Source organism: Oncorhynchus nerka, linkage group LG2 (assembly GCF_034236695.1).
Source record: "Oncorhynchus nerka isolate Pitt River linkage group LG2, Oner_Uvic_2.0, whole genome shotgun sequence".
Lineage (NCBI taxonomy): Eukaryota > Metazoa > Chordata > Actinopteri > Salmoniformes > Salmonidae > Oncorhynchus > Oncorhynchus nerka.
Genome location: NC_088397.1, coordinates 68,795,985 through 68,823,848, shown reverse-complemented (window position 1 = coordinate 68,823,848; position 27,864 = coordinate 68,795,985). Strand labels below are relative to the sequence as shown.

Genomic DNA, 27,864 nt, shown 5'->3' with positions numbered 1-27,864 from the left:
CACACTAAAGTCCATGCGCTTGTTTATTTTAAATTTGCAGAGTGCGCGTTCTTTTCCAATCTCCGCTAAAGCCTGTGAGAGCAATATAAGCTGTCAATGGGGTGGCAGGGTAGCCTAGTGGTTAGAGCGTTGGACTAGTAACCGGAAGGTTGTAAGTTCAAACCCCGGAGCTGACAAGCTACAAATCTGTCATTCTGCCCCTGAACAGGCAGTTAACCCACTGTTCCTAGGCCATCATTGTAAGTAAGAATTTGTTCTTAACTGACTTGCCTAGTAAAATAAAGGTATAAATAAGTATCTGGTACTGATGCAGAATCAAGAGCTCTTAAATTGTTTACAATAGCCACGTGAATGTTCTTACCTGAAGATGGATTGTCAACACCAGCCTATCTTGTGTTTGGTTTACAAAGGGTGTTGTTCCTAACCAAGGTAGTTAATGCCATAAGTGTAGTGGTGCATTTTGTTTACAAAACACTTTTTTCCCCAAGTGATATATATACACTGTGTACAAAACATTAAGAATGCCTGCTCTTTCCGCGACAGACTGCCCAGGTGAAAGCTATGATCCCTTATTGATGTCACTTATGAAATCAGTGTAGATGAAGGGGAGGAGACAGGATTTTTAATCCTTGATACATTGATTGTGTTTGTGTGCCATTCAGAGGGTGAATGGGAAAGAACATATGTAAGTGCCTTTCAGTAGGTACCAGGCAGACCGGTTTGTGTCAAGAACTGCAACACTGCTGAGGTTTTTCACACTCAACAGAAACCCATGTGTATCAAGAATGGTCTTTACCACCCAAAGCCAACTTGACACAACTGTAGGAAGCATTGGAGTCAACATGGGCCAACATCCCTGTGGAATACTTGACACAATGTAGTCCATGCCACGATGAATTGAGGCTGTCCCGAGGGCAAAAATTTGGGGTGTATATATTTTATTTTACAGTATGTTAGTATTTTAAGTATCTACCCGAGGCCATCGGTTCACACAATCATCTGACCGCATAAAATGTTGACAAGTACATTTGGAAATGATCCATAACATGTTTATTAAAGGTGTTTCTTTTCCAAGCTTACCTATTCTCTTCATGATTGACTTGCGTTTGTTTGTGTGTAGGCTCTCAGCTGAGTTTAGGCTTGAGCATTAAATCTAGGGTAAAGATACCAATGCATCAAGCACTGAAAAATGTATCTGATGGTGTGTGTCAATAACCATATCCTCACACAATAACATTACTCTGGATAACTTAATTAATTAGCAATAAAACAACAGGAGATGCATTTTCTTGTGGTTGTTATTCCATTAAATGTGTGCAATGTAAAATTTCAACATTACACATTAAAAATCCACAAACAAAAATAACAGAAGCTAACTGAAATGTCACAATCCCCTAGTAATCAAGACATCAGTCAAATGTGTGAAAAAACAGAATATCGCCATGACTGACATATCTTCAGTTTGTCGTTATTTTTGCTGCCTGTGTTTGAAGAAGGCCGTTTGGCACACCAACCTTTAACAAGGTCGGAGGTCACCTCAGAGGACCACCTGACTTTGTAACGCTGCCAGAGCAGGGTGTGTGTGGCGGAGTCATCCTATCAAAGTTAGCATTTTCTTTGCCTATGGCGTGTGGGCATTAGGGTTCCCCCACAACTTTGCCCCTCGAGTCAGTCAGCTGCTGTGGGTCAATTGAAACTTGAAAGATGCATTCTGCATACCATCCCCATCTCTAGTTCCATGGGAGAGTTCTACAGAGTTTGCCAAAGAGTGCATCAGTGAGGTATGGTGGTGATCCTCATGCTCTGGCTGGCAATAGGGTAGGACACCATTGGGGTGGTGGCGTGGCTTATAGTGATGCAAGGTAGAGGCTGTGCCATGGATACAGCCACCGGTGCCACAGAAACAGTCACAGGTGCCATGGAAACAGGAGGCACCATGCCCTGGACGATGGTCTGAGCCATGGCGGCCGAGAGCGGGGTGATCTCTGGGTTGAGGTGGGGCAGGGGAGCACTGGGTGGGGCGGTGTTGGATGGGGGTACTGTAGGGGCACCAGTGGGGGCCACTAGGTCCTGTTGGGTGAGGGTGACGGTACGAGGCTGCAGCCCGGCGCTGCTCAGGGTGGTATGGGTCTGGGCGATGCTGTGGTTGTAGGAGCTGACCGCACCCACAGGGGGAGCCAAGGTCTGCTCAGAAGGGGCTGGGGTGGAGGACAGGGTCATCACCGACACCTTAGTCTGGCTCCGGAACTGGGCATTCTGTTCCAACAGCACCTCGTTAGTGGCCATGAGGTTAGACACCTGAAGAAGAGATTAAGGTGTTTGAGGAGTGATCTTAAAAAGGTTAATAGATTCATTGTATTATGTGTGGTTGTTGATTTATGTGTGGAGGGTTGTTGATCATCTCCTGTCTCCTACACTGACCTGTTTCTTCAATTCCTCCACTCTCCTTCTCAGCAGGGCGTTCTCCTCCTCCAGAAATCTGTACTCCAGGGGCCGAGGCGGGAGGGCCGCCTGCATCCCCAGCTCATAGTGCCCCCCTCCGTTCCCGTCCAGCCGGAGCCCCTCCAGCCTGCGTCTCTTCAGCTGCAGCATTGTGTGGTCCAAAGGGGACTCCAGGGGCCCGGTCTCATACAGACCACTCTCAAACAGGGAGTCGTACACCGAGCAAGGTCCCCTGTCAAAACGACGCTGTCCTGAGGCCATGGAGAGGCAACCCCCCATCCCACCTACCCCTACTCCCCCCACCCCTGATATACCTGGATCTCTGCAGCCTCCCAGGCTGGGACAGCCCATCCCCATCATGTTACCCCCACCCCCAACCAGTCCGGCCATGCCCCCACAAGCACCCACCCCAACACCTCCTACCCCCCCGCCTGTGTTCACCATCCCACTGGACCCCGGGCCCATCACGACCCCGGCACCCACCCTGGCTTGCTCATACTCATAGTCCTTCTTGACGTGGCGGAACTTGCACTTGTTGCCCCGCTGGCATTCTCCCTTTAGGAAGTCCCTGCAGATGGGGACCTCCCCTCGGCTGTGTGGGAGGTCCATCGGGGACAGGCCCAGTCCTGCAGCCACTTTCCCCCTCAGCCTGAGGGGCAACTCCCCTGACTTCTTATAGTAGTCCTCATCCTCCTTGGAGCCGTGGACGAAGCGGCAGTTGGAGCGGACGCACTCCTTGTTCTGGTAGTCGTGGCAGAAGACAAACTCATTCTTCTGTACCCCGAGGTCCGGCACCTCATTGAAGTCTGGGTGTTTGAAGCGGCAGCGTTTGCCCCTCTTACACACGTTCCTCAGAAAGTCCCTGCAGACCCCATCCGGGGCCGGTCCCGACCCCGTGCCCCCTGCTCCACCTCCCCCACAGTTGTTCCCATTTCCCAGGGCCCCTACTCCACCCATGCCCCCAGAACCAGAGCCACTGCCTCCACCTCGGCCCTCTCCTGTGCCCCCTCCTAAACCAGACCCCGGCACGCCTTCCTCGCCCACACTAGTACCCAACCCACCGCTGCTGCAACCGCCTGAGAGGTAGGCGCTGTCCCGGTCAGGCATGGCGCTCAGCCCAGCGCAAGGGAACACAGCACTCATGTGTGTGGGCAAGTGACTTATTCCAACAGCCTTTTCTGTTCCCTGATAATGAGTGTAAGTCCAACGCTCTTCGGACCAATGCAATCCTCTACCCAGGCATCTGAAATATACATGTCAAGTTGGTTGTGTTATCAAGTTAAATACACTCTTACTGACAGTTATCAAGCTAGTTAGCTAAATCAATGTATACATAGGCCAGTGGTTCTTAACCTGGGTTCGATCGAACCCCAGGGGTTCGGTGAGTCAGTCTCAGGGGTTTGGCGGAGGTCAAGACACACATCGGACTCATATGATCGTATGAAGTTGCGAAACACTCATAAAACCAGCTGTGTTGAAGATGGCGAATATCATGCTGGGAAAAGAGGCTGAAGTTAAGTTATCCCAAATTCCTCTTTCAAATGACACCATCAGCGACAGAATAGAGGACATGAGCAAAGACATCTTGACTCAAGTAGTTGCAGATCTGATTTCAAGCCCGGCAAAATTCAGCCTTCAACTCGACGAGACCACAGACGTTTCCAATCTAAGCCAGCTTGCTGTATTCGTGTGCTATGTGAAAGACGACGTGATAAAGGAATATTTTTTATTTTGTAAGCCTCTTACAACAACAACTAAGGCAGCCGATGTGAAGAAACTGGTGGATGACTTCTTCAAAGACAACAATCTTTCGTGGGATATGGTTTCTGCAGTTTGTTCGGACGGAGCTCCAGTCATGCTGGGAAGAAAGTCTGGTTTTGGTGCGCTAGTGAAAGCCGATGCACCACACATCATTGTTACGCATTGTATTCTGCACAGGCATGCGTTGGCAACAAAAACCTTGCCTCCAAAACTGGCAGAAGTATTAAAAATTGTAGTGGAATGCGTGAACTATGTGTGAACTAGTGCTCTGAGGCACCGCATCTTCAGTGAGCTGTGTAAAGAAATGGGCTCTGAATTCGAGGTACTTCTGTACCATTCTAACGTTCGGTGGTTATCCCGGGGACAGGTGCTGAATCGTGTTTTTGCCGTGCGTGTGGAATTAGCCCTGTTTTTAGAAGAACACAAACATTGTCATGCAGATTGCTACATAAATTCTGAATTCATTCTCATTTTAGCGTACATGGCTGATATCTTTGCAGCTCTCAATCATCTCAATCAAAAGATGCAGGGCGGTGGAGTCAACATCATCGAAGCGGAGGAAAACCTGAAGGCTTTTCAAAAAAAGCTACCGTTATGGAAACGACGAACAGAGAACAATAACTCCACAAACTTTCCCCTCCTGGACGACTGTGTAAGTAAGATCGAAGATGTATCTGGAATCGGAGACATTTCTGTACCCGCGGAACTGAAGCAAGCAATTCAATGAAATCATTGAAGTCATATCAGCATGGGTGAGACAGCAGTTTAGTGTTGAGACAACAGATGTCAATGATGAATACCTCAATGAAATCATTGAAATTCAGCAGAGCCAGGTTCAACAGGAACTCTTCAGAACAACAACGCTTTCAACGTTTTGGTGTCAACAAATGGTAACGTACCCTGTTATTGCTAAGAAAACTCTGAGATTTTCATACCGTTTGTTACAACATATCTTTGCGAGCAATCCTTTTCGAGGATGCTGGACATAAAAACGAAGAAAAGGAACAGACTTTGTTGCGAAAATGACATGAGAGTGGCACTTGCCAAGGTGAAGACGTGCATTTCTGAACTGGTCTTTGAAAGGCAACAGCAGAACTCACACTGATTTGCAGTAAATATTCATTATTATGTTTGAACACAGTGATGTTGATGCACGGTTCATTTTGTGCACCAGTAAAATATATACCTATGTTTTGAATTTGAAAAAATCATATTTTATTTTTCCAATTAAAAAAAATAAGGGTTCGGTGAATGCGCATATGAAATTGGTGGGGTTCAGTACCTCCAACAAGGTTAAGAACCACTGACATAGGCAATGGCATCAGCCAGACATGCTTGTTCTGAAATCATTGATTGGACAAATACAGAAGTGAATAGAACGTTTAATTATACAGACCAAAGACCGGGACAGGACCATTAAACATGTCTTGTCTGTAGCTAGCTGTTTCTGGCTGTTTGGGAGGTAGTAGCCTAGCTAGCCGCTACAGCCGAGCTAGTTAGCTGGTTAGCTAAACAACATGTTAGCTATTTAGCGACTTAACGTTAGCAAGCCGAATGAGAGCTAGTTATGGCTATTCAGCTAGCTAGATAACCACAATATTATAACACCCGACGTGGTTATCTAGTTACAAGCTGCAAAGTCACATCATGGTACAATTGTGCAAGCAAACTACATGGATTCCACTAGTATGTTGAAGGTGTCTGATTATAGAGCTAGCTATCGTTAGTTTGCTAACAAGCTAGCTAGCTAACGTTACCTATGATTAGCCATCAAGAACTTACCAAAATGCTGCCTCGAGGAGAAGTATTTTACGCAGAAGAAACGATGTATTATCTACTTTCCATGTCAGCTGGTGGGATTTCTGTTACGAATGTGAGACGGCTAACATATAATTTGTGACTTAATTCCTCTGGCTTTTCTCAACACATTCTCTTTGCTGACTATTGTCCCTGCTGTGTTGTTGAACACTCCGGGTCGGTCCTCCAAAGACTCAAAGCACAACCCCCAGAGAAGGGGGGTCAGAACCATTTCTACCTCTATTGATCCTAAATGTTCTCACAAACCGTCTGGTAGATTTTTGTGCCATTTACTGGATGTATTGGAGGACAACAAATAGAACAATGAGATTATGGTTGTAAAAAAATATTTGACAAAACCAACACTAGAGATACTGCGTCTGCGCTGATGATGACAACATAGTGCCCTCTGGTGGGGGATTCAGACACGACGGGGTTTGCAGGATGACAGGACAGGTGACCCTGTACCTGCCTGGATAAATTGTGGGCGGGGATATTTACAGTGCAGCTGTAAAACATGAACAAGATGCTGGCGGTGGTTCTTTATAGCCTATAATGCCTAATTGATAGCTGCACTAACCTTTTAGTAGGTACCAGCTGAACTTAGGTGTGTATGTAGTTTGTCAAAAATAATCTTCTAAATATTCCGAGGAGGGAGACGAATTTGAACACGACCGTGGCTGCTGCTTATTTACTAGACCTGGCATGCTATTAGCTTACTAGCTACTAATGCAAGCATTAGCAAGCCATGTAACTAGTGCAAGCAGAGAATCCACATTTTGATGATTAGCCTAGTTCGACACCAACATTTGTGTGTATACAATTTATACCCCAATACAGCGTTATGCAAATATGTGTATGTTGCTTGAAGACATCATATGCCTATGTACACTGTTGGTATGCTGACATGAAGCTTGTACGTTTAACTTTGCTTTTGTGTGGTTATGAGCGGGACACCACTCCTACTAGAGTTACAGTGAAGAATAACTAACTGTGTGTGTTACATAGTTTTTCTTAGACTTCATGTCTTCACTGCAGCAGGTACAGTATAGGCAATCCCATTTCCTCTGGGATGCTGCTACTGGGCTCGTTGTGGTGTGTTGTGTTCCTATGGCCCTGTGACTCTGAGGCTACTACTAGAGACTACTATGAGGTGCTGGGTGTTCCACAGTCTGCTACTGACCGGCAGGTCAAGAAGACCTTCCATAAACTGGCCATGACATACCACCCAGACAGGAACAAAAGTCCCAATGCAGAGAAGATTTTCAGGGAGATAGCTGAAGGTAAGGTCCTAGGCTCACAACTTTATTTTTCTCTCTTTGATCAGTAAGAGCTGAATATATATCGTACTGTATGTAATAAAATACGTCTTTGTATGTGCTAATATATCTTGATAATTTTAAGATAAAGCTGACATTCTTTGCAAAGAGTGTGTCTGCAGGTATTGGTTGCAACAGAGGCAGGTTGTTTTGTCTCATACTGCACTGCACTCAGACCACTAAAACACCACATTAAACTTTCAGAATAGGCTACCTGTTTTAAGCTCAGGTAATGTAGCAATGTGTTCTGGGTAATTGTGTGAGTGAATGGACTGAGAGACTTCAGAGCTGCCAGTGCTATGGTAACAGAGTGCTCCTCTCTCCACTTCAAGCATACGAGGTGCTCTCAAACGAGGAGAAACGGATGCGGTATGACCAGATGGGTCATGAGGCCTTCCAGACTGAGGGGGAGGATGGGGGTAAAGAGGACTGGGCCGGGGATGGAGGGGGCCAGGGCTCCTTCTACTTTAACCTGGAGGAGCTGTTCCAGGGCCTGAATATGGACGAGGACCCCTTTCTGGGGGATGTGGGGGACTCCTGGAGCTTCCAGTTGGGGGGAGAGGATGAGGATGACCTCCATGAGTATCAGGCCTTCCTGGGTAGCAGCTTCTTTGACCTCTCGGGGGATCCCTCTAGCCAGATGGGGCTGGGGGACCACGAGGGGGTTTGGGGAGCAAGAGGGACAGCAGTTCTGCTGGAAGAAAACACATACAGACAGCAGTGTTGAGGAAGTGTGTGAGGGGGCATGATCTATCTATGTTTTCATGGGCTCATATAATGTTTTCAGTCAGATGGGTTGAATGTGCAATAAAGTCACAGTGCCCTTACATTGATTATGTCTGGTGTTGATTCTGTCACATAACAGCACATACCACCTGTGTTCCATAGTATAAACTGGACATTGGACACGTTATATACTATTGAATGAGCTGTGCTACTTTTATGGTCCAAAATAAGTTCCAGTAGTTTACCAGTCTGTAGTGTTGACTGAGGGGAACTCTATGGTCAGTTCTCCTATCTTTCCTGTATGGGTGTGGCCGTGGTCCAGACATATGAGTTACTCAGTAACACATTGTTACTCCCCTCTCTGTTTTTCCCTGCACCAGCACTTTCTTTGGTTTGGCTGTTTTTTTCCCCCTCTCACTCCCGCACTTTGACCTAAAGGAAATCCTGTGCCTCTTCAGTAGTTAGTGTGTCTCTGTTTGTGCACCGCTGCTGTTAGGAGACAAAGGATCTGTGCTTTTATATTTGTATCAAATTTACAGTTTCACCACACTAAAGACGTTGGGGGAGTGACTGCACATACAGTAGTTAGAAAATGATGGTAAGTCTGATGTGTAGTATGTTGTAGTCTGATTAGACAGTTTATCTATGGTTCCTGGTCATCATGTGATAGGCTGTCTGCCAGAGACACACCTTATGCATTTTACGTTTTAGCTGGGAAGATAATTTAAAACGCTAAAATTAATCATACTGCAAGTATTGGAATGCTGATGTTTTTGTAAACCTGAAAGTGTACTTTTGTGAGGGTGTGGTAATAATGGACATTTATCAGCGCATGTGCAGGATGATAAGCTACTTTAAGTTAAATGACATTCAATAGTTGTAGCAATAACCATGTCTCATGATGAATGCTTTCTGGTGTTTGGAGTCTGACAGAAATGATTGTTGTTGATTTCAGGAGGAGTCTAGAGAGGGGTCACTTAGTGTGAGTGCCCAAACTATCCGGGTCACTGAGGCCGTGAGAGACGGGGATGCACTGACCTTCATAGTCATATCCCAGAAGGTAAGTAGTGTTCAGAGATAAATTAAATGGTCTTGCAGCGTAATGTTGCCACTATTTTGGAGAATGACTGATTGTCAGAACCCCAGTCATTGGGACCTTAAAGCCTTGAAGATAGCCATTAACTGAAGTCATTCAGTAATAGTATAGTGCACAATTATGGTATATACTATACATTGGTCAGTTTCTTATTTCCTTTGTTGGATACAGTGACTATAAAGTTAGTATTTTTTTCTCAGTGCCTGTTATTGTGTCCACATGTACTATAGCATCAGGAGGTTTTCAATGGCGTGCATGAATACTGTACCAAATGCACTTGTTTCCTGTTTGACTGTTGTGACATGTTCTCTCTGTCTCTCTGTATCTCTGCCTGCCTGCCTGCCTGCCTGTCTGCCCCCCCCCCCCCCCCCCCCCCAGTTGTCAGGCAGTGGGGAATACCATGTGGCTAGGACTCATGAGGATTTTCAGTGGTTGCAGCAGTGTCTGTTCTCTCAGGAGGTGGTGCCTGGGATACTGGGTGTCATTGTTAGTATCCCACCTCTTCCTACCTACACCGGACACATGATCGAATCCTGACACTGACCCTAACTAGCAAACCTATAAGCTTCAACAGTGACTATACAGTACCAGTCTAAAGTTTGGACACACCTACTCATTCAATTTTTTTTCTTCCTTTTTACTATTTTCTAAATAATAATAGTGAAGACGTCAGCTATGAAATAACACATATGGAATCATGTAGTAACCAAAACAGTGTTAATCAAAATATATTTTAGATATTTCAAAGTAGCCACCCTTTGCCTTGATGACAGCTTTGCACACTCTGCATTTACATTTACATTTAAGTCATTTAGCAGACGCTCTTATCCAGAGCGACTTACAAATTGGCATTCTCTGATATACCACGGCTGTCAGCCAATTCAGGGCTCAAACCATTTCAAAATGTAGCTCAATGTAGGCTATACACCATTGCATTGGGAATTCAAGCCTCATAAAAAAATACCACTATGTGATTTCTCTCTCTAGTTTCCTCCTCTACCAGCCAAGCCTCAGTTGAATGCACCAGCCAAAGTTCTGAAACAACTTGGTATGTATTGTCAACAAATATATCGCTTACAGCCCTGACCCAATGTACCTGACATCACACAGATATTTATCAATGCTTGCTAACAATGTGTTTTATTAACAGATAAAGTTTTATCTTGATTTGTTACAAATAATTATGTTGTATAATTAATATGTGAAAAACATTTTTTTTTAAATATACATAACTTACATCCAATGAAACTACAGCGTTGTTATGTATTGGTCAGTTTCTTGTCTGATATTGTATGAGTGGCCATACCAATGTTTTTATATTGGTTTGAAGTGAAAGATTTGGCTGTCTCACTGGTCTGTTGTGTAGGTTTCTTGGCCATGGGGGAGGACTGGCGTATGTACTGCATGGCACTGGAGACCTATCTCCAGCAGGTGGCAGCACACACCACGCTCAGCAAGAACAAATGCCTGGAGAACTTCCTCACTAGCTCAGAGGTGTGTTATTACCACAGAACCCTCTTTTCATTCTCCATCTGTTTAATCCTACCCTTTTCTCAATGTCCTATCCTCTCCTGTTCAGTTTGAGTCCAATCATCTCCATGTGTTTGACCTGTGTCTTTACCAATAATGACCTGTTTGGCTTCCAATTGGCCAGCTACAGTTGTTTGTCTTGTACTTTGTAACATGATGCATTTAGTAACTAGGGATAATTGAGTTTCCACACATTGTTTAAGAGACTGGCAAACAGTTTATTCACAAAGTTTATCGGTAAAGTTTATCAGCATAGGGCCCTTGCCCATTGGCTACCTACAGTGAATTTGGAAAGTATTCAGGCAGCCTTATTCTAAAATGGATTAAATATTTGTTTCCCCTCATCAATCTACACGCACTACTCCATAATGACAAAGCAAAAACAGGTTTTTAGAAATGTTTGCACATTTATTTAAAATTTAAAAACTGATATCACATGTCCATAAGTATTCAGACCCTTTACTTAGTACTTTGTTGAAGCACCTTTGGCAGCGATTACAGCCTTGAGTCTTCTTGGCACACCTGTATGTGGGAAGTTTCTTCCATTCTTCTCTGCAGACCCTCTCAAGCTCTGTCAGGTTGGATGGGGAGTGTCACTGCACAGCTATTTTCAGGTCTCTCCAGAGATGTTCAATCAGGTTCAGGTCCGGGCTCTGGCTGGGCCACTGAAGGACATTCAGAGACTTGTCCCGAAGCCACCCCTGCGTTGTTTTGGCTGTGTGCTTAGGGTCGTTGTCCTGTTGGAAGGGGAACCTTCACCCCAGTCTGAGGTTCTGAGCACTCTGGAGCAGAATTTCATCAAGGATCTCTCTGTACTTTATTCCGTTGATATAACCCTTGGTCCTGACTAGTCTCCCAGTCCTGCCACTGAAAAACATCCCCACAACATGATGCTGCCACCACCATGCTTCACCTTAGGGATGGTGCCAGGTTTCAATTTTGGTTTCATCTGACCAGAATATCGTGTTTCTCATGGTCTGAGATTCCTTTAGGTGCCATTTGGAAAACTCCAAGCGGGCTGTCATGTGCCTTTTACTGAAAAGTGGCGTCTGTATGGCCACTCAACAATAAAGGCATGATTGGTGGAGTGCTGCAGAGATGGTTGTCCTTCTGGAAGGTTCTCCCATCTCCACAGAGGAATTCTAAGCTCTGTCAGAGTGACCATTGTGTTCTTAGTCACCTCTCTGACCAAGGCCCTTCTCCCCCAATTACTCAGTTTGGCCGGACAGCCAGCTCTAGGAAGTCTTGGTGGTTCCAAACTTCTTCCATCTAAGAATGATGGAGGCCACTGTTTTCTTGGGGACCTTCAATGCTGCAGACATCTTTTGGTATCCTTCCCCTTGCCTCGACACAATCGTGTCTTGGAGCGCTACAGACAATTCCTTCGACCTCATGGCTTGGTTTTTGCTCTGACATGCACTGGCAACTGTGGGATCTTATATAGACAGGTGTGTGCCTTTCCAAATCATGTCCAATCAATTTAATTTACCACAGATCGACTCCAATCAAGTTGTAGAAACATAAGGACGTGTCAAAAACACATGATCTTACTCAGCCAAGATGTTGTAGTGACCTTGCTTTATAAGCGTGGATATCGACTCGAGCATGCTTCTGTGGCACAGTTGATTTCCACAGGGCTACGGGCCAGAAAGCTGAAGGTTCGAGCTGCACTCCCTTCCTGTTTCATTACAATTTATTAAGAAGCTGTAGATAGATGGCCGTCTGATTTGGGTCTATAGGAGTGTGCTGAAGTAGACCATTGTAGGATCTGACTTTGACAAATGACAATGTTGTCTGTATCTAAACAAGGGCAAGAGAACAGACCTCAGAAACATTTCACACACTGCACTAAAGAGTAGCTTCAGTTGATGTCATTGTTAGACTGATTTTCACAATGTGTGATTTCTCAATTACACCAAAGAGAAAGTAGTTAATTGGTTTTGACAAAAGGTTGAGGTTGTATTCGCAGAGATTGTTGTCTGTGACACACTCTTATAAACATTTTTTTATCTGTTTTTATGTTGTCAATGTGGAGAAAGACGAATTGCTCAGAGTGCACCAGATATTTGTCAGAAAGATACTGGCTGAAAAAAAATGTCTGAAGTTCTCCTTTTTTATTTCAAAGAAGTTTACAAAAAATAATTGCACAACAGCAATATAAAAAAGGAACTAGGTCAACTTACAGCCATATACAGCGCTTTGTGTGTCTCTGCCACACACAGACAAACATGTCTTCTTGTTACTTCACTAATCTTACACATCTCTTCTGTTTGTGTGTTTGGTTGATTAACATCTGATCTCCTGTGAACAGCTCAGCACAAAACGTCTTACTGAGGTGGAGAGTGAAACATATTTACAGTCAAGTGTGTCAGAAAAACCACATTATACTGGACACAATATGAGATCTCTCTGCAGTATAAGGCTGGCCAGTTGTAGGCCTACTGTATAGTGGCTGTAGGAGCATCTGCCTATCTTGATGCTGGCGTACTCTGTCTCTCCACTTCTCTAGACTTACTGCTGCTTTCCGCTTTCCTTTCATGTGGTCGATGGTGGAGTATGTCACTGAGGGATTCTCCGATAGAGAGGGACAATCACAAACACAAGATACATTCAGAGAAACTGCGTGCGCTGCTGTTAAAATCTAGAAGGCACAACTATTTTAATTCCCACGAGGCCTATTTAAAGTTTATACTAGCGCACACATTCTCTTACACTAACGTATTTTCGTCAACAGCAGTGTTTCTGTCAAATTGTGGAGTACAATGCAGAGGGATCATCCTAGAGAAGAGATACAATGAGACTTACACACCTCCATCATTAATTAAACAAATAACACTTTGATTACTACTATATAATACTACTTCAAGGCTTGATTTTTCCACTGAAACTGAGGCAATTTAATTCAGTAACATTCTCAGTGTAATGTGACGGGCATTATTTTACCTCATCTTTTTGCTTTCCTCCTGTTTGGCTCCCACTATTTTTCTTCTCTGTGTTTTTCTTCCATAGGGGTCAAGGGATTCACTATCTGAACTCATAACAATGACAACAATATTTTTTATCTGGCAGTTTTAACTGTGTGTGAAAGAAGTACCTTTGTTCCTCTTGTATATGTACAGAGCCACTCCAGCGATGGTCAGTATGACTGGTAGAACAGACAGTAAGATGTAGAGGATTGTATTGGGGTCAGAGGATGAAGGTTGAGCTTCTCCTGAAGTCCCCCTGAGTTCCTTCCCGGACATGAACATGTTCTGTCAGTGTAGCTGAGATGGCAGGGGAAGTTGCATGAGTGCTACAGCAAAGGATTACTTACACTTATGCAGTAGAGACTAAGAGAGCAGGCTTGGTCATGTGATTTATTACAGATGTAATTTGATGGTTGAAACATCATTTGAGATTGTCAGACAGAGCAGTGAAAATGTAACTTTTGACAGATATACAGTATGAATATGTAAGGTTTTTGCTAGAATATCTAGCTCATATAGTAGAATTTCAGTTTGTACTAACCTTGAGGTGAAGTTGTTACGACATTTGTAGTGGCGTGTCCTTTGGGTCGATCTGTTGAGTGTTTGGTGGTAGTGGGTTGATCTGTTCCTAACCAAGGAAGTTATCATTAGTGTAGTTAGTTAAAATAGTTTTGAAATAGTTTAACATGGCAATGAGCCAAAAATAGTAATAATGTCTATTTCAGCCACACCCATTGCTGACAGGTAATGTTTCTGTTTCGACATGACAATGCCTCCGTGCACAATGCGAGGCCCATAAATAAATAGTTTATCGAGATTGGTGTGGAAGAACTTGACTGGCCTGCACAGAGCCCTGATCAGCACGCTTCTCCCTACTTCCACTCTCAATGCAGCTGCAATGAATGAGTAGCCAAGTGTATCGACAGCTCTGTGTTTTATTATCAGCAGCTCATCATGTCTATTTTAATATGGAGGAGTATTTCACTTTCTCTGGTCATAGGAACAACATGAATTTGTGCATGAGGCAGATACGGTGCGACTCGAGTTTCACCATCAGGTGGAAGACTGTCCCCTCTCTCTGGTCAGTCTCACTGGAGGAAAAGGAGAGAGCAAAGACCGTGAGAGGTGGACCCCTCTGCTTCTCTCTCTCTCCCTCCTCTGAGACTAATGCAGTGTTCAAAACAACTCAGAAATCTTAGGCTTCAATGCGTTGAAGACAACTGGTAACTATGAAAAAAAGGGTGATCCGTCTGGGAAAAATAGTTTAACAGTTATCCAACTCTGAATTCCAAGTCAGAAACTCTTTCTAGAGATCTGACTTTGACGCTGACGTCATGGTTTGTTTCCAGAGAATCTAATGATAATTTCTCTAACGTTGTTTTAGAGAATTTGGCAGTACATCCAACCGTGAAGTGTGCCCTTCACAGATTAATCCTGGTTTCAACTGTACCAGGCAGCCAGCGCGTATGGCATCGTATTGGTGAGCGGTTTGCTGATGTCAACGTTGTGAACAGATTTAAAAACTTTTTTTTAAATTTATGGGGCGTTTCAGGCCCCGAAGTGAACCTTTAAACTAATTTAACCTTTTTATTAACCAGTTAAGAACAAATTATTATTTTCAATGACAGCCTAGGAACAGTGGGTTAACTGACTGTTCAGGGGCAGAACGACAGATTTGTACCTTGTCAGCTCGGGGGTTTGAACTTGCAACCTTCCGGTTACTAGTCCAACACTATACTAGGCTACCCTGCCGCCCCCAACAGAGTGCCCCTTTGTGGCGATGGGTATGGGCAGGCATAAGCTACAAACAACGATGGCAACTTGAATGCACAGAGATACCGTGACGAGATCCTGAGGCCCATTGTCGTGGCATTCATCCACCACCATCACCTCATGTTTCAGAATGATAATGCACGGCCCCATGTTGCAAGAATCTGTACACAATTCTTGGAAGCTTAAAATGTCCCAGTTCTTCCATGGCCTGCATATTCACTGGATCGATGTGTACGACACCGTGTTCCAGTTCCCGCCAATATCCAGCAACTTCACACAGCCATTGAAGAGGAGTGGGACAACATTCCACGGGCCACAATCAACAGCGGGATCATCTCTGTGCGAAAGAGATGTCTCGCTGCATGAGGCAAATGGTGGTCATACCAGATACTGACTGTTTTTCTGACCCACGCCCTTTTTTTAAGGCATCTGTGACCAACAGATGCATCTGTATTCCCAGTCATGTAAAATCCATAGATTAGAGACTAATGAATTTATATAAATTGCCTGATTTCCTTGTGAACTGCCACAAAAGTATTTGAAATGGTTGGGTTTTATATTTTTGTTCAGAGTAATATGGTCTGAGAAGAACAACATTGGCAGGCCAGGCATATAGACAATATGCTGTGATAATGTATTAGACCTACTGCACAAACCTCATTCCTACGGAACTGTTTTTTAGGTTAACATCATTTTTTAAAAGTCGTGTTTAAAAAACAAATCTGAGCAGTAGATCTTGCCTTTCTTTTTGACTGTGAAAGTGACCTTGAATCAGAATAGGTTGGTGACCACTGATGTATAGAGACTTTTGTGATAACATCATGTATGTGTTGATTTGCCAAAATGATGAGATTATGATCATCAATGGCTTACCTTTAACAATGAGTCGGATGTTTTGAAATTGAGTGTCACTGATTCTACACATGTAATCTTCCTGATCCCATTGGTGAGGTTTGAGAGGAATATTAAACATCTTCACCCTGTTTTTTCTGGGTTGATAGTCTGAGTTCTGTCTATCTCTGACTTTAGACCATGTGAAGCTGGAAGATAAATTAGCAGCGTAAGCCCCTCAGACCTCGTTTTGGTCGACCTTATGAGTGTACAATTACTGTTCACTTCGGGGCCTGAAACGCCCCATAATTCAATTCTCAATGATTGGGACAACCGCTAAGGAAAGTTTGCCAAAACATAAAACCTCAACGTCAATATGGAGAAGTTAACATATGTAAGTAAAAAATCATGTAAATAAGTTAGAAATTATGCTACTAATGCACATGGCGGCACAAACACGTCTCGTTAAAGTAATGACATTTTTGTTTGGTTAACTTTTGGAAATTGTAGAAATAAAAATTTTCCTTCAGAAGTTCCAGCTAAGCAGGCTAACGCTAGTTAGCTAATTCATTTGCTAGCTATCATACAGTAGGCGTATATTAATAATGATATATTTAATGTAAGTAGACATGCAATCATAATTGACTGTAGCGCATATAAAACACCCACAAGCTACCTGTGGCTGAAAACAATCATTGCGGGATGAAAGAGCGATGAATTTCTGGGCAAGTGCGGTCCATTTAAAAATCATTCCTCCCTCGCCCTGCACTTCTGATGACGTCCACTTTCATTTGAGGGGAGAGGGTGTGTCTGTTAAGTGTTTGGAATACAGCCCCAAGTCTCAAGGTCCTCCTTTACCCTGGCTCCTCCCATTCATCTACTCTTATTGAAGTGAATTTAACAGGTTACCTCAATAAGGGATCATAGCTTTCACCTGGATTTACCTGGTCACGGAAAGAGCAAGTGTTCCTAGTGTTTTGTACACTCAGTGACTATATATAGTGCCTTCAGAATGTTTTTAAATTTTTTTTTAACTAGGCAAGTCAGTTAAGAACAAATTCTTATTTACAATGACTGCCTAGGAACAGCGGGTTAACTGCCTTGTTCAGGGGCAGAACGACAGATTTTTACCTTGTCAGCTCGGGGATTCAATCTAGCAACCTTTCGGTTACTGGCCCAAAGCTCTAACCACTTGGCTACCTGCCACCCCTTCACTTATTCCATATTTTGTTGTGTTACAGCCTGAATTCAAAATAGATTACATCTATTGTTTTCTCACCCATCTACACACAATACCCCATAATGAAAAGTGAAAATATGTTTTTAGACATTTTGGTACATTTATTGAAAATAAATACAGAAATATCTCATGTACATAAGTATTCACACCCCTGAGTCAATACATGATATAATCAACTTTGCCAGCAATTACAGCTGTGAGTCTTTCTGGGTAAGTCTCTAAGATCCAAATTGTACAATATTTCCACAATATTCTTTTAAAATTTGTCAAGTTCTGTCAAGTTGGTTGTTGATTAACACTAGACAACCATTTTCAAGTCTTGCCATAGAGTTTCAAGAAAATTTAAATCAAAACTGTAACTAGGCAACTCAATGTTGTCTTGGTAAGCAACTCCAGTGTATATTTGGCCTTGTGTTTGAGGTTATTTTCCTGCTGAAAGGTGAATCTGTCTCCCAGTGTCTGTTGAAAAGCAGACTGAACTAGGGTTTCCTCTAGGATTTTGCCTGTGCTTAGCTCTACTGTGTTTATTTTTATCCCCCCCAAAAACTCCCTAGTACTTGCCGATAGCATGCACATCCATGACATGATGCAGCCACCATCATGCTTCAAAATATGAAGAGTGGTACTCAGTGAGGTGTTGGTTTTGCCCCAAACACTTTGCATACATGGATACTATAGTATTATTCCATCTGAAACTTGTTCACGGATAACTCTGATGCTATATATATATATATATATATATATATATATATATATATGGTCCTATCAGGAATTCTGTCATATTGACATTGGTCTCATCCCCCACACTAACCTCTAAATGCTGTGACACCCTGTGGAGATTGGGCCTTGGTGGTCAGGTTACACTGTAAACTTGGTATACTTTGATTGATTGGTCAATGGTGGTTGGTCTTTGGTTGAAAGGTTACACCTTCAGATGTTATAAATGGAATGAAATGCCTTTGTTTTCTCTCTTATCCTGTATCCAGTATCCTAGGCTTCTAGGACTCTGGCCTACTAAGCTTCTCTTTGTCCATGCTTTGCCTGTAAATTAACTTTACAATCTATATGCCGAGAATAATCCTTTGTTAATGTCAGTATTGCCTCGTAATTTAAGCTTTAGGTCTTGTATGTGAACCCATTCATTTTGCAAAGTTATTAAATAATACTTGCTTTGATATTCACTTCTCATGACCATTCGTTGATCTTAGTCAGCTAAATGCAGAAGATTTGATTGCACATGGTTCAACTGTAGTCTCTTGCATATTGCTAATTATCTTTATGGTCTCAGATAAACATTTGAATAGGCTAATTTCTTAGTCTTATCATATACACTGTATATACACATGTCTAATATTACTGCCCACTACAGGAGCACAGACTGGCCTGTGTAGGCAGTGATCTCCTGCTGTGGGTTGTTAGTTCCTGACAGAGTACAGCTTGCAAATGCACAGTGTAAAAATCTTTAGATTACGTTTCAAATTCAGGATTCTGCATGTACTGTGTCTGTAGGCAATCAAATATGCAACTAGTGCCTCATAACAGAATCCTTTGCAGTTGCACTGATGATCAAATGAAATGTTAAGCTCTTACTTTTAACAGCTAAGCAGGGGCACTGTTTGTTACACAAACTGACAGTTAAATTAATGTCTTGATAAATACAGCAGATAAACGCAACAAGTAACGCATCTTGTGCTTGTGATTCTTCAGATGTACTGTTTTAATCTGCAATATATTCTACTTTGTATCTTTCAACAGCACATACAGTATAGTGTACGTGGTGTATATTGTTTTTTGCGTACACCTTATCTGATTTATTTTGTAAGTTGTTTGTCTCCATTACATTAAATACCCCACACGTGTAAAGATACTCTACCTGCAGTGATTTGAAGGAAAGAGCTGATCAGGCACTGAGGTCCACATGACTACCCTGTCCTGATGTTGAGAGATATACAGTATGCTGTAAACCAAAATAGACTGTTTGTTCAGTGTGTTTTAAGTGTTAAAAGAAACAGCATTTGACATACTCCTCCCCCCTGTGAGTGTTAACTCTGCTAATCTGATAATGGTATTTCAGTACTGTATGAGTAACAGTAGTCATAGAAATAGACTGGATTGTATGAAGACCGTCAGCACCGCCTGCCTCTCAGCCCACATCCTGTTCCAGGTCTCTCTAACAGGCCTTTCTCTTTCTTCTCTAAATAGTCATATTCCTCTTATTATAGTCAGCTCTTCTCAAAATGAAATGTGTCAATGTAGGAGATGATTGTCTGACAATGGCATTATTTTGCATTGTAGTATCCATGTTCACCCACCACTGCGTGGCCAAATATGACTCCAACATCATCATTAAGTTTGCTGATGACACAACAGTGGTAGGCCTGATCACCGACAACGATGACATAGCCTATAGGGAGGTCAGAGACAACAACCTCTCTCTCAATGTGAGCAAGACAAAGGAGCTGATCGTGGACTACAGGAAAAGGCGGGCCGAGCAGGCCCCCATTAACATCGGCGGGGCTGAAGTGGAGCGGGTCGAGAGACTCAAGTTCCTTGGTATCCACATCACCAACAAACTATTATGGTCCAAACACAACAAAACAGCCGTGAAGAGGGCACGACAACACCTTTTTCCCCTCAGGAGACTGAAAAGATTTGATATGGGTCCCCAGATCCTCACAAAGTTCTACAGCTGCACCATCGAGAGCATCCTGACCTGTTAAATTACTGCCTGGTATGGCAACTGCTCGGCATCTGACCGTAAGGCGCTACAGAGGATAGTACATAAAACCCAGAACATCACTGTGGCCAAGCTTCCTGCCATCCAGGACCTACAGTTGAAGTTGGAAGTTTACATACACCTTGGCCAAATACATTTAAACTCAGTTTTTCACAATTCCTGACATTTAATCCTAGTAAAAATTCCACGTCTTAGGTCAGTTAGGGTCACCACTTTATTTTAAGAATGTGAAATGTAAGATTAATAGTAGAGAGAATGATTTATTTCAGCTTTTAATTCTTTCATCACATTCCCAGTGGGTCAGAAGTTCACATACACTCAATTAGTATTTGGTAGCATTGCCTTTAAATTGTTTAACTTGGGTCAAACGTTTTGAGTAGCCTTCCACAAGCTTCCCACAATAAGTTGGGTGAATTTTGGCCCATTCCTCCTGACAGAGCTGGTGTAACTGAGTCAGGTTTGTAGGCCTCCTTGCTCGCACACGCTTTTTCAGTTCTGCCCACAAATTTTCTATAGGGTTGAGGTCAGGGCTTTGTGATGGCCACCCCAATACCTTGGCTTTGTTGTCCTTAAGCCATTTTGGCACAACTTTGGAAGTATGCTTGGGGTCATTGTCCATTTGGAAGACCCATTTGCGACCAAGCTTTAACTTCCTGACCCCCACAACATGATGCTGCCACCCCCGTGCTTCACGGTTGGGATGGTGTTCTTCAGCTTGCAAGCCTCCCCTTTTCCCTCCAAACATACCGATGGTCATTATGGCCAAACAGTTCCATTTTTGTTTCATCAGACCAGAGGACATTTCTCCAAAAAGTACGATCTTTGTCCCCATGTGCAGTTGCAAACCGTAGTCTGGCTTTTTTATGGTGGTTTTGGAGCAGTGGCTTCTTCCTTGCAGAGCAGCCTTTCAGGTTATGTCGATATAGGACTCATTTTACTGTGGATATAGATACTTTTTCATCTGTTTCTGCCAGCATCTTCACAAGGTCCTTTGCTGTTGTTCTGGGATTGATTTTCACTTTTCGCACCAAAGTACTTTCATCTCTAGGAGACAGAACGCATCTCCTGCCTGAGCGGTTTGACGGCTGCGTGGTCCCATGGTGTTTATACTTGCATACTATTGTTTGTACAGATGAACGTGGTACCTTCAGGCTTTTGGAAATTGCTCCCAAGGATGAACCAGACTTGTGGAGGTTTACAATCTTTTTCTGAGGTCTTGGCTGATTTCTTTTGATTTTCCCATGATGTCAAGCAAAGAGGTACTGAGTTTGAAAGTAGGCCTTGAAATACATCCACAGGTACACCTCAAATTATGTCAATTAGCCTATCAGAAGCTTCTAAAGCCATGACATAATTTTCTGGAATTTTCCAAACTGTTTAATGGCAAATCCTAACCGATTTGCCAAAACTATAGTTTGTTAATTAACAAGAAATTTGTGGAGTGGTTGAAAAATGAGTTTTAATGACTCCAACCTACGTAAATGTATGTAAACTTCCGACTTCAACTGTATATACTAGGTGGTGTTGGAGGGAAGCCCAAAAAATTGTCAAAGACTCCAGTCACCCAAATCATAGACTGTTCTCTCTGCTACCTCATGGCAAGCGGTACCGGAGCTTCAAGTGTCGGACCAAAAGGCTCCTTGCCAGCTTCTACCCACAAGCCATAAGACTGCTGAACAATTCATCAAATTGCCACCTGGACTATTTATATTGACCCCCCCCCTCGATTAGTTTTTACACTGCTGCTACTCGCTGTTTATTATCTATGCATAGTCACTTCACCCCTACCTACATGTACAAATGACCTCAACTAACCTGTATCCCCGCACATTGACTCTTTACCGGTACCCCCTGTATATTGCCTCGTTATTGTTATTTTATTGTGTTACTTTTTTATCATTTTTAATTTAGTTTATTTGGTAAATATTTTCTTAAGTCTTTCTTGAACTGCACTGTTGGTTAAGGGCTTGTAAGTAAGAATTTCACAGTAAGGTCTACACCTGTTGTATTCGGCGCATGTGACAAATAAAGTTTGATTCAATGTAATGAAGTGAGTTACTCGTACCCTTAATCTGTCCCTTTCGTGCGTGTGTGTGTGTGTGTGCGCATACGTGTGTGTGTGCATACGTGGGTGTGCTCCAGCCCCCAGGTCGTCAGAGGGCGAGGAAGGGTATCTTTAATCGCCTGAGCCAGGCCATGGAAGGGATGAGGAAGGAGGGCCACAAGGTACCTCAGTATTAATATACTGGACAATCTAAACCTAACCCTGCACCTTCCACATGTCACTCTAAGGACAAACAAGATCTAACCCCATCACATCCATATACATTGACCAGACAATACTGTGTGTTCAGCACAACATCCACAATAGCTGAAAGTGTTGAGAAGATTTGTGTGTTGTCAGATTGTCCAAAGTGAATCAGTACATTCCTTTCTGTCTCCAGGATGTGGATGACTTTTTTCAGACTGAGCGTGATAACAACTTAACCCTCACTGGGTGCTCCAAATCAGCAACAGAGGTTTGTGCTCTGTACCCTCCTCTCTCTCTCTCTTTGCCTGTTTTGGTTGTCTGCAGCCCCTCTTATATCTTCTCTTTTTCCAGAGGTTCATTGATGTGGTGCTGACAGAACAAAGTAAGACATTTTGAGTCAGAGTGAGGTTGCGATCGAGTGTGGTGGCACATGTTGTGTTGTGGCTAAACAAAGTTTTAGAAGTTACATGTGTTTGTGGTTTCTGCTGCTGTTGCTAACCATGTGTGTTTCCCCAGAACTAGCAGTGGCTTGTGGACACTTCTCAACCGCTCTGCATCTCTGTGTGGAGCAGGAAGAAGACTCTGCTGTCCTGGCCTTCTCAAAGTGAGTGAACCACACCATAGATGTCATATTTACATAGAATAAACCAGAGGTATTCAAAGTTGGGGTTTCGACTCTAACTGCAGTGGGGTTGCCAGAATTAAACAATAGGATAAAGAATACACACACACACATACAGTGGGGCAAAAAAAGTATTTAGTCAGCCACCAATTGTGCAAGTTCTCCCACTTAAAAAGATGAGAGAGGCCTGTAATTTTCGTCATAGGTACACTTCAAATATGACAGACAAAATGAGAATAAAAAAAAAAAAAGATTTTTAATGAATTTATTTGCAAATTATGGTGGAAAATAAGTATTTGGTCACCTACAAACAAGCAAGATTTCTGGTTCTCACAGACCTGTAACTTTTTTAACCTCTTGGAATTACTGCTCCCGGATCCGGGAGAATTGTCATCAACTGACACTAATTAGCATAACGCAACAGACAAAAAAATATTACTAGAAAATATTCATATTCATGAAATCACAAGTGAAATGTATTGAAACACAGCTTAGCCTTTTGTTAATCACCCTGTCGTCTCAGATTTTTAAATTATGCTTTACAGCCAAAGCAAGACAAGCATTTGTGTAAGTTTATCGATGGCCTAGCATAGCTAGCAGCAGGCAGCTTGGTCACGAAAATCAGAAAAGCAACCAAATTAAATTGTTTACCTTTGATTAGCTTCAGATGTTTTCACTCACGAGACTCCCAGTTAGATAGCAAATGTTCCTTTTTTTTCAGCGTTGTCTTTATGGAAAATATTATTTTTGTAGTCGAAATAGCTCCGTTTGTTCTTCACGTTTGGCTGAGAAATCGACCGGAAATTGCGGTCACGACAACGCTGAAAAATATTCCAAATTAGATCCATAATATCGACAGAAACATGGCAAACGTTTTTTATAATCAATCCTCAAGGTGTTTTTCAAATATCTATTCGATAATACAGTACATCAACCGGGTCAGTTGGCTTCTTAGTAGGAGCGAGAGAAACAATGGCCGCATTTGTCTATTAGGCACATATCACTCTGAGAGCCACCAGCTGACCACTGACGCAATGTTGTCACTCACGCTCATTTTTCAAAATAAAAGCCTGAAACTATGTCTTGTGACACTAGACACATTAGGGAAGCCATAGAAAAAGGAATCTGGTTGATATCCCTTTCACTGCTCAATAGGGACGCATAGGAACACAGAGGTTTCTAAATAAGAGTCACTTCCTGATTGGATTTTTCTTAGGCTTTCGCCTGCAATATCAGTTCTGTTATACTCACAGACAATATTTTTACAGTTTTGGAAACTTTAGAGTATTTTCTATCCTAAGCTGTTAATTCTTACTGGTTGGTAGGTGATCAAATACTTATGTCATGCAATAAAATGCAAATTAATTACTTAAAAATCATACAATGTGATTTTCTGGATTTTTGATTCCGTCTCCCACAGTTGAAGTGTACCTATGATAAAAAATTACAGACCTCTACATGCTTTGTAAGTAGGAAAACCTGCAAAATCGGCAGTGTATCAAATACTTGTTCTCCCCACTGTATATGGGGGTCTGTTTTTAAAGGGACTCACCTATTCCCCTATTTCATCTTGCAGGATATGTGTCAAGCTGTCTGAGGTCATAGATTCAATCAAGGTAAAATGGCATCCTCAACCCTGTGGAAATATACATTTGACCAAACATAAAAAATTCTAAGGAAAAAAGACTGAGAGGTTATTTCACTTGATTTACCACACATGCATTACTATTATGTTTGTCTCTTTCTCTGTGGGCAGAGAAACTTTGAGTGTGTTGCTGAGAACAACTTGAGCACTCTGGGGCTGGGGCTGGATCTGGAGTCTCGTTGCCAAGAGGCAGAGAAGGTCAGACATCATCTTTCATTACTAGGGCCAGGAGTTTTTCCTGTCTCCAGACCTGACTGAGAAAAACTCCTTGCCTTAGTGTTAACTGCTAAGTTATTGGTGAACAAGAACATTGTTCGGTGTTAGTGTTGTAACTGTTAGTGCTCACAGTTTGTATTAGGTCATGGTGGAAAAACCTCAACCCATTCAGCTGTCATAGACATAACAAATTGCACAGGAAACTCTTAACACATATTGTTGATATTAAAGGTCTCCCGAGTGGTGCAGCAGTCTAAGGCACTGCATCTCAGTGCTAGAGGCGTCACTACAGACACCCTAATTCAAATCCATGCTGTATCACAACCGTCCATTATTAGGAGTCCTATAGATTGGCCCAGTGTCGTCAGGTTTTGGCCGGTGTAGGCCGTCATTTTATATAAGAATTTGTTCTTAACTGCCTTGTCTAGTTGTTAAATAAAGGTTAAATAAAAAATGTAGAAATAAAAAGTTGTTATTAAATATTATCTTTATGGATAAATAAGGTTGATCTTTGAGCCGTTTGAGTGTGTTTTGTAGGAGATGCTGTACAGGAGGACCTGTAAGCTTGTGGAGCTAGAAACAGCCAGCAGGAATGCAGAGCGAGCCAAGCCTATAAAGAAAGCTGCTGTAAGTGTTTTTGTTCACACAGACGGGGACACATCAGGCACTGCTTGTTCCTCATAGGTCAAGCAGGTGTCAGTAGTGCTCTCTCATCTAGAGCAAACTGCTTATATGGTTTGAGACTGTCATTCCTGCATAAAGATGTCTCAGTAAAAAATATAGTTGAATTGGTACTGGTGAACTGCAATACAATTAAACAGTTTTTTACAATTTTTCCAATGTTCACTTATCAGGACTTGACTGTATATTGACTAATAGTTCTGAAACTGTGTTATGTTCTGCGCTGTGTGAGTGATGTATTTTCCTTTCTGATTCAGATGGACGAATTGAAGGTGGCAGCTGAGAAGGAGTTTGATCATGTATCTGGAGTGGCTAAACAGGAGGTACATACAGCCCACTGGACTGCTGTCTTTCACCTCCAATGTTCACTTCATTCTGACTCTCACCTCTCCTATCAGCTGCTCTTATACAACAGATTGTTGCTTTTTGTCTGCTTAGTTTTGACTGAAATATATGTTCTGTTCAATTTATTCTAAAGTTCAGTGGCGTGTGTGTGTTCCAGATAGCAAGGTTCCACAGTACTCATGTGGAGTTGTTACGCCAGGCTCTGATTCTGTGGTGTGAGAAGCAGCTTGAAACAGCCAGGGACACCTCCTTCCGCTACAACCAGCACTTGCAGGCCTTCAAAGGGCTGGGGGAGTGACCACCACCGGCCAGACACCCCTCTGACCCACCTGAACACAGTTTGACTGAGCACCTCACACTAAATATGTACATGCATTGTCTATGTATGCGTCAAGCCCTGCTTCCAATAAACTTGTAAATGTAGGGAAATCAGCATAATCCTTATAGCAATAATAACCCAATAGCTTTGTCTCTCTCTCACACAGTCACATACTGTGCCCTCTGTCCAAACCCCCTCCCACTCTCCTTAGCAGAGAGGGAGTTGGATTGTCTCTGTCAGTGTTGTGCAATGGTGCAGACATTGAGGAGAGGAGAGAGTTCTGTGCAGATCTCTAGCCATCGCCACATCAGTAGTAAGGGTCACACAATATAAAGCATGATGAACTGATTGCCCAACTCTCTGGCTGCCTGTGTGTGTTTCTCACTCCAGGGTCATTAATCAGTGTGTTCGACTCCTCCCAAGGACACTCCCACTCTCTCTGTATTCGGACTCTGGGACTGTTCCCTCTGCTCTTCCCTCTGTTTGGTTTATATGCTGATTCAACGACTGTTCTTTCTTCTGGTGCTTCCTCAACTAACTGTGGCTGGGCCCTAAGACGATCCTTCTATTACTGAATGTGAGTGTCCAATTCAAAAAGACCACTAACCCTACCCCTTGGCACATGTTTGGATGTGATATGTATAAGCAATATGGTAATAGTTATGGTATGCTGGTATTGCTTAAACTTCTTCAACCTCCCAAATCTCCATAAGTGGTTGGGGGTCAATTCTGGGATTGGTCGATCCTATAACTGATCTTTGTGCTGTTCTCTCCACTGTGGCTGATCCCTGACTCTTCACTCTATGCTGCGCCCTGTGTTGACTGTTGGCCATATCTGTGAGGATGCTGCTGTGTCTTTGAGCTTGTCTGTCTTGGTCTGTAATCTCTGAGTCGTGGGGAGGAGTAAATCCCATCCCAGTAATCAGGGAGAAAGGAGGAGAACAGGATGTGGTAATCTGACAGTGAAGGAGTGTTTGGACACAGCAGAGATGGTCTTGACATCATACTGTATTCACCCTGTTCTGGAGTCAAGATAACCCAGCCGTAAAGCCCACTGCTGCTCTCAACTGCATTGCAATTCACCTATCCCATTTCAAATACCTGTATATCCATTTTACTTGCTTGTAAATCTGCATGCTCTGATTTGGTGCATGCATTCAAGATAGTCCCAATCAGACATGCTATTGCATTTATCAGGAGTTGGCTGTATGTTCTAACTATGCATGCATTCTATTGGCATGTTTCCTCACTGTCCCTCTTCCTGTTTACTGGTGTTGCAGTTCCTGTTTACTGCATGTGATTAACTATCAAGACAATTACATGCAATCCCCTGTTAGCCACTGGCATATGTTTCCCTCCGTAATCTATACAGAGGTCACTGCATCATTGTGCTCGACATGTGGAATCAATTCAATCAGTCTGGAATATATTCTGTGCCTGATGCTGTGAGCACAATTTAATACAGAGCTCTGTTCATTTTGTAAATCTTACCAATAATAAAATTATGCTCAGAAAATCATAATGTGAGAATTCTGAGGTATTTAATAAAGCAATGCATTTAACAATT

The 27,864-nt window shown here is 42.8% G+C and overlaps 3 protein-coding genes across 4 annotated transcripts; 2 read left to right on the top strand and 1 right to left on the bottom strand.

The window, feature by feature from the left end:
* Nucleotides 1–921: 921 nt before the first annotated feature.
* Nucleotides 922–24,085, bottom strand: LOC115140486 (zinc finger CCCH domain-containing protein 10-like). 2 transcript variants are annotated; one of them, XM_065001848.1, is made up of 5 exons: nt 23,743–24,085; nt 14,179–14,265; nt 13,766–13,934; nt 2,422–3,685; nt 922–2,298 (listed from the first exon to the last, which is right to left on the bottom strand). In XM_065001848.1, the coding sequence occupies exons 4-5, from the start codon at nt 3,583–3,585 to the stop codon at nt 1,774–1,776; spliced, it is 1,689 nt and encodes a 562-aa protein (XP_064857920.1). In that variant the 5' UTR covers nt 3,586–3,685; nt 13,766–13,934; nt 14,179–14,265; nt 23,743–24,085; the 3' UTR covers nt 922–1,773. The 2 variants fall into 2 exon arrangements, with proteins under 2 accessions (XP_064857920.1, XP_064857918.1); XM_065001846.1 differs by lacking the exons at nt 13,766–13,934; nt 14,179–14,265; nt 23,743–24,085 and adding an exon at nt 5,986–6,075.
* Nucleotides 7,073–8,152, top strand: zgc:152986 (uncharacterized protein LOC101884054 homolog). Its single transcript, XM_065001855.1, has 2 exons — nt 7,073–7,283; nt 7,652–8,152. Exons 1-2 carry the CDS (start codon nt 7,073–7,075, stop codon nt 8,044–8,046), a joined length of 606 nt encoding a protein of 201 aa, XP_064857927.1. The 3' UTR covers nt 8,047–8,152.
* Nucleotides 8,468–27,864, top strand: si:dkey-28n18.9 (sorting nexin-6). The gene is made up of 14 exons (XM_029678838.2): nt 8,468–8,643; nt 9,001–9,105; nt 9,520–9,627; nt 10,129–10,189; nt 10,508–10,635; nt 22,361–22,444; nt 22,663–22,737; nt 22,821–22,851; nt 22,986–23,073; nt 24,668–24,707; nt 24,848–24,934; nt 25,490–25,579; nt 25,891–25,956; nt 26,136–27,864. The coding sequence occupies exons 1-14, from the start codon at nt 8,638–8,640 to the stop codon at nt 26,274–26,276; spliced, it is 1,110 nt and encodes a 369-aa protein (XP_029534698.1). The 5' UTR covers nt 8,468–8,637; the 3' UTR covers nt 26,277–27,864.

Bases quoted from the DNA above. Each gene is read 5' to 3' on its own strand.
- si:dkey-28n18.9 (XM_029678838.2), top strand. The intron at 23,074-24,667 runs GTGAGTGAACCA...TTCATCTTGCAG, and splicing joins GCTGTCCTGGCCTTCTCAAA to GATATGTGTCAAGCTGTCTG. The intron at 25,580-25,890 runs GTAAGTGTTTTT...TTTCTGATTCAG, and splicing joins AGCCTATAAAGAAAGCTGCT to ATGGACGAATTGAAGGTGGC.
- LOC115140486 (XM_065001848.1), bottom strand. From the start codon at position 3,585: ATGAGTGCTGTGTTCCCTTGCGCTGGGCTGAGCGCCATGCCTGACCGG. The intron at 2,299-2,421 runs GTCAGTGTAGGA...TCTCTTCTTCAG, and splicing joins TGGAGGAATTGAAGAAACAG to GTGTCTAACCTCATGGCCAC.
- zgc:152986 (XM_065001855.1), top strand. From the start codon at position 7,073: ATGCTGCTACTGGGCTCGTTGTGGTGTGTTGTGTTCCTATGGCCCTGT. The intron at 7,284-7,651 runs GTAAGGTCCTAG...CTCCACTTCAAG, and splicing joins TTTCAGGGAGATAGCTGAAG to CATACGAGGTGCTCTCAAAC.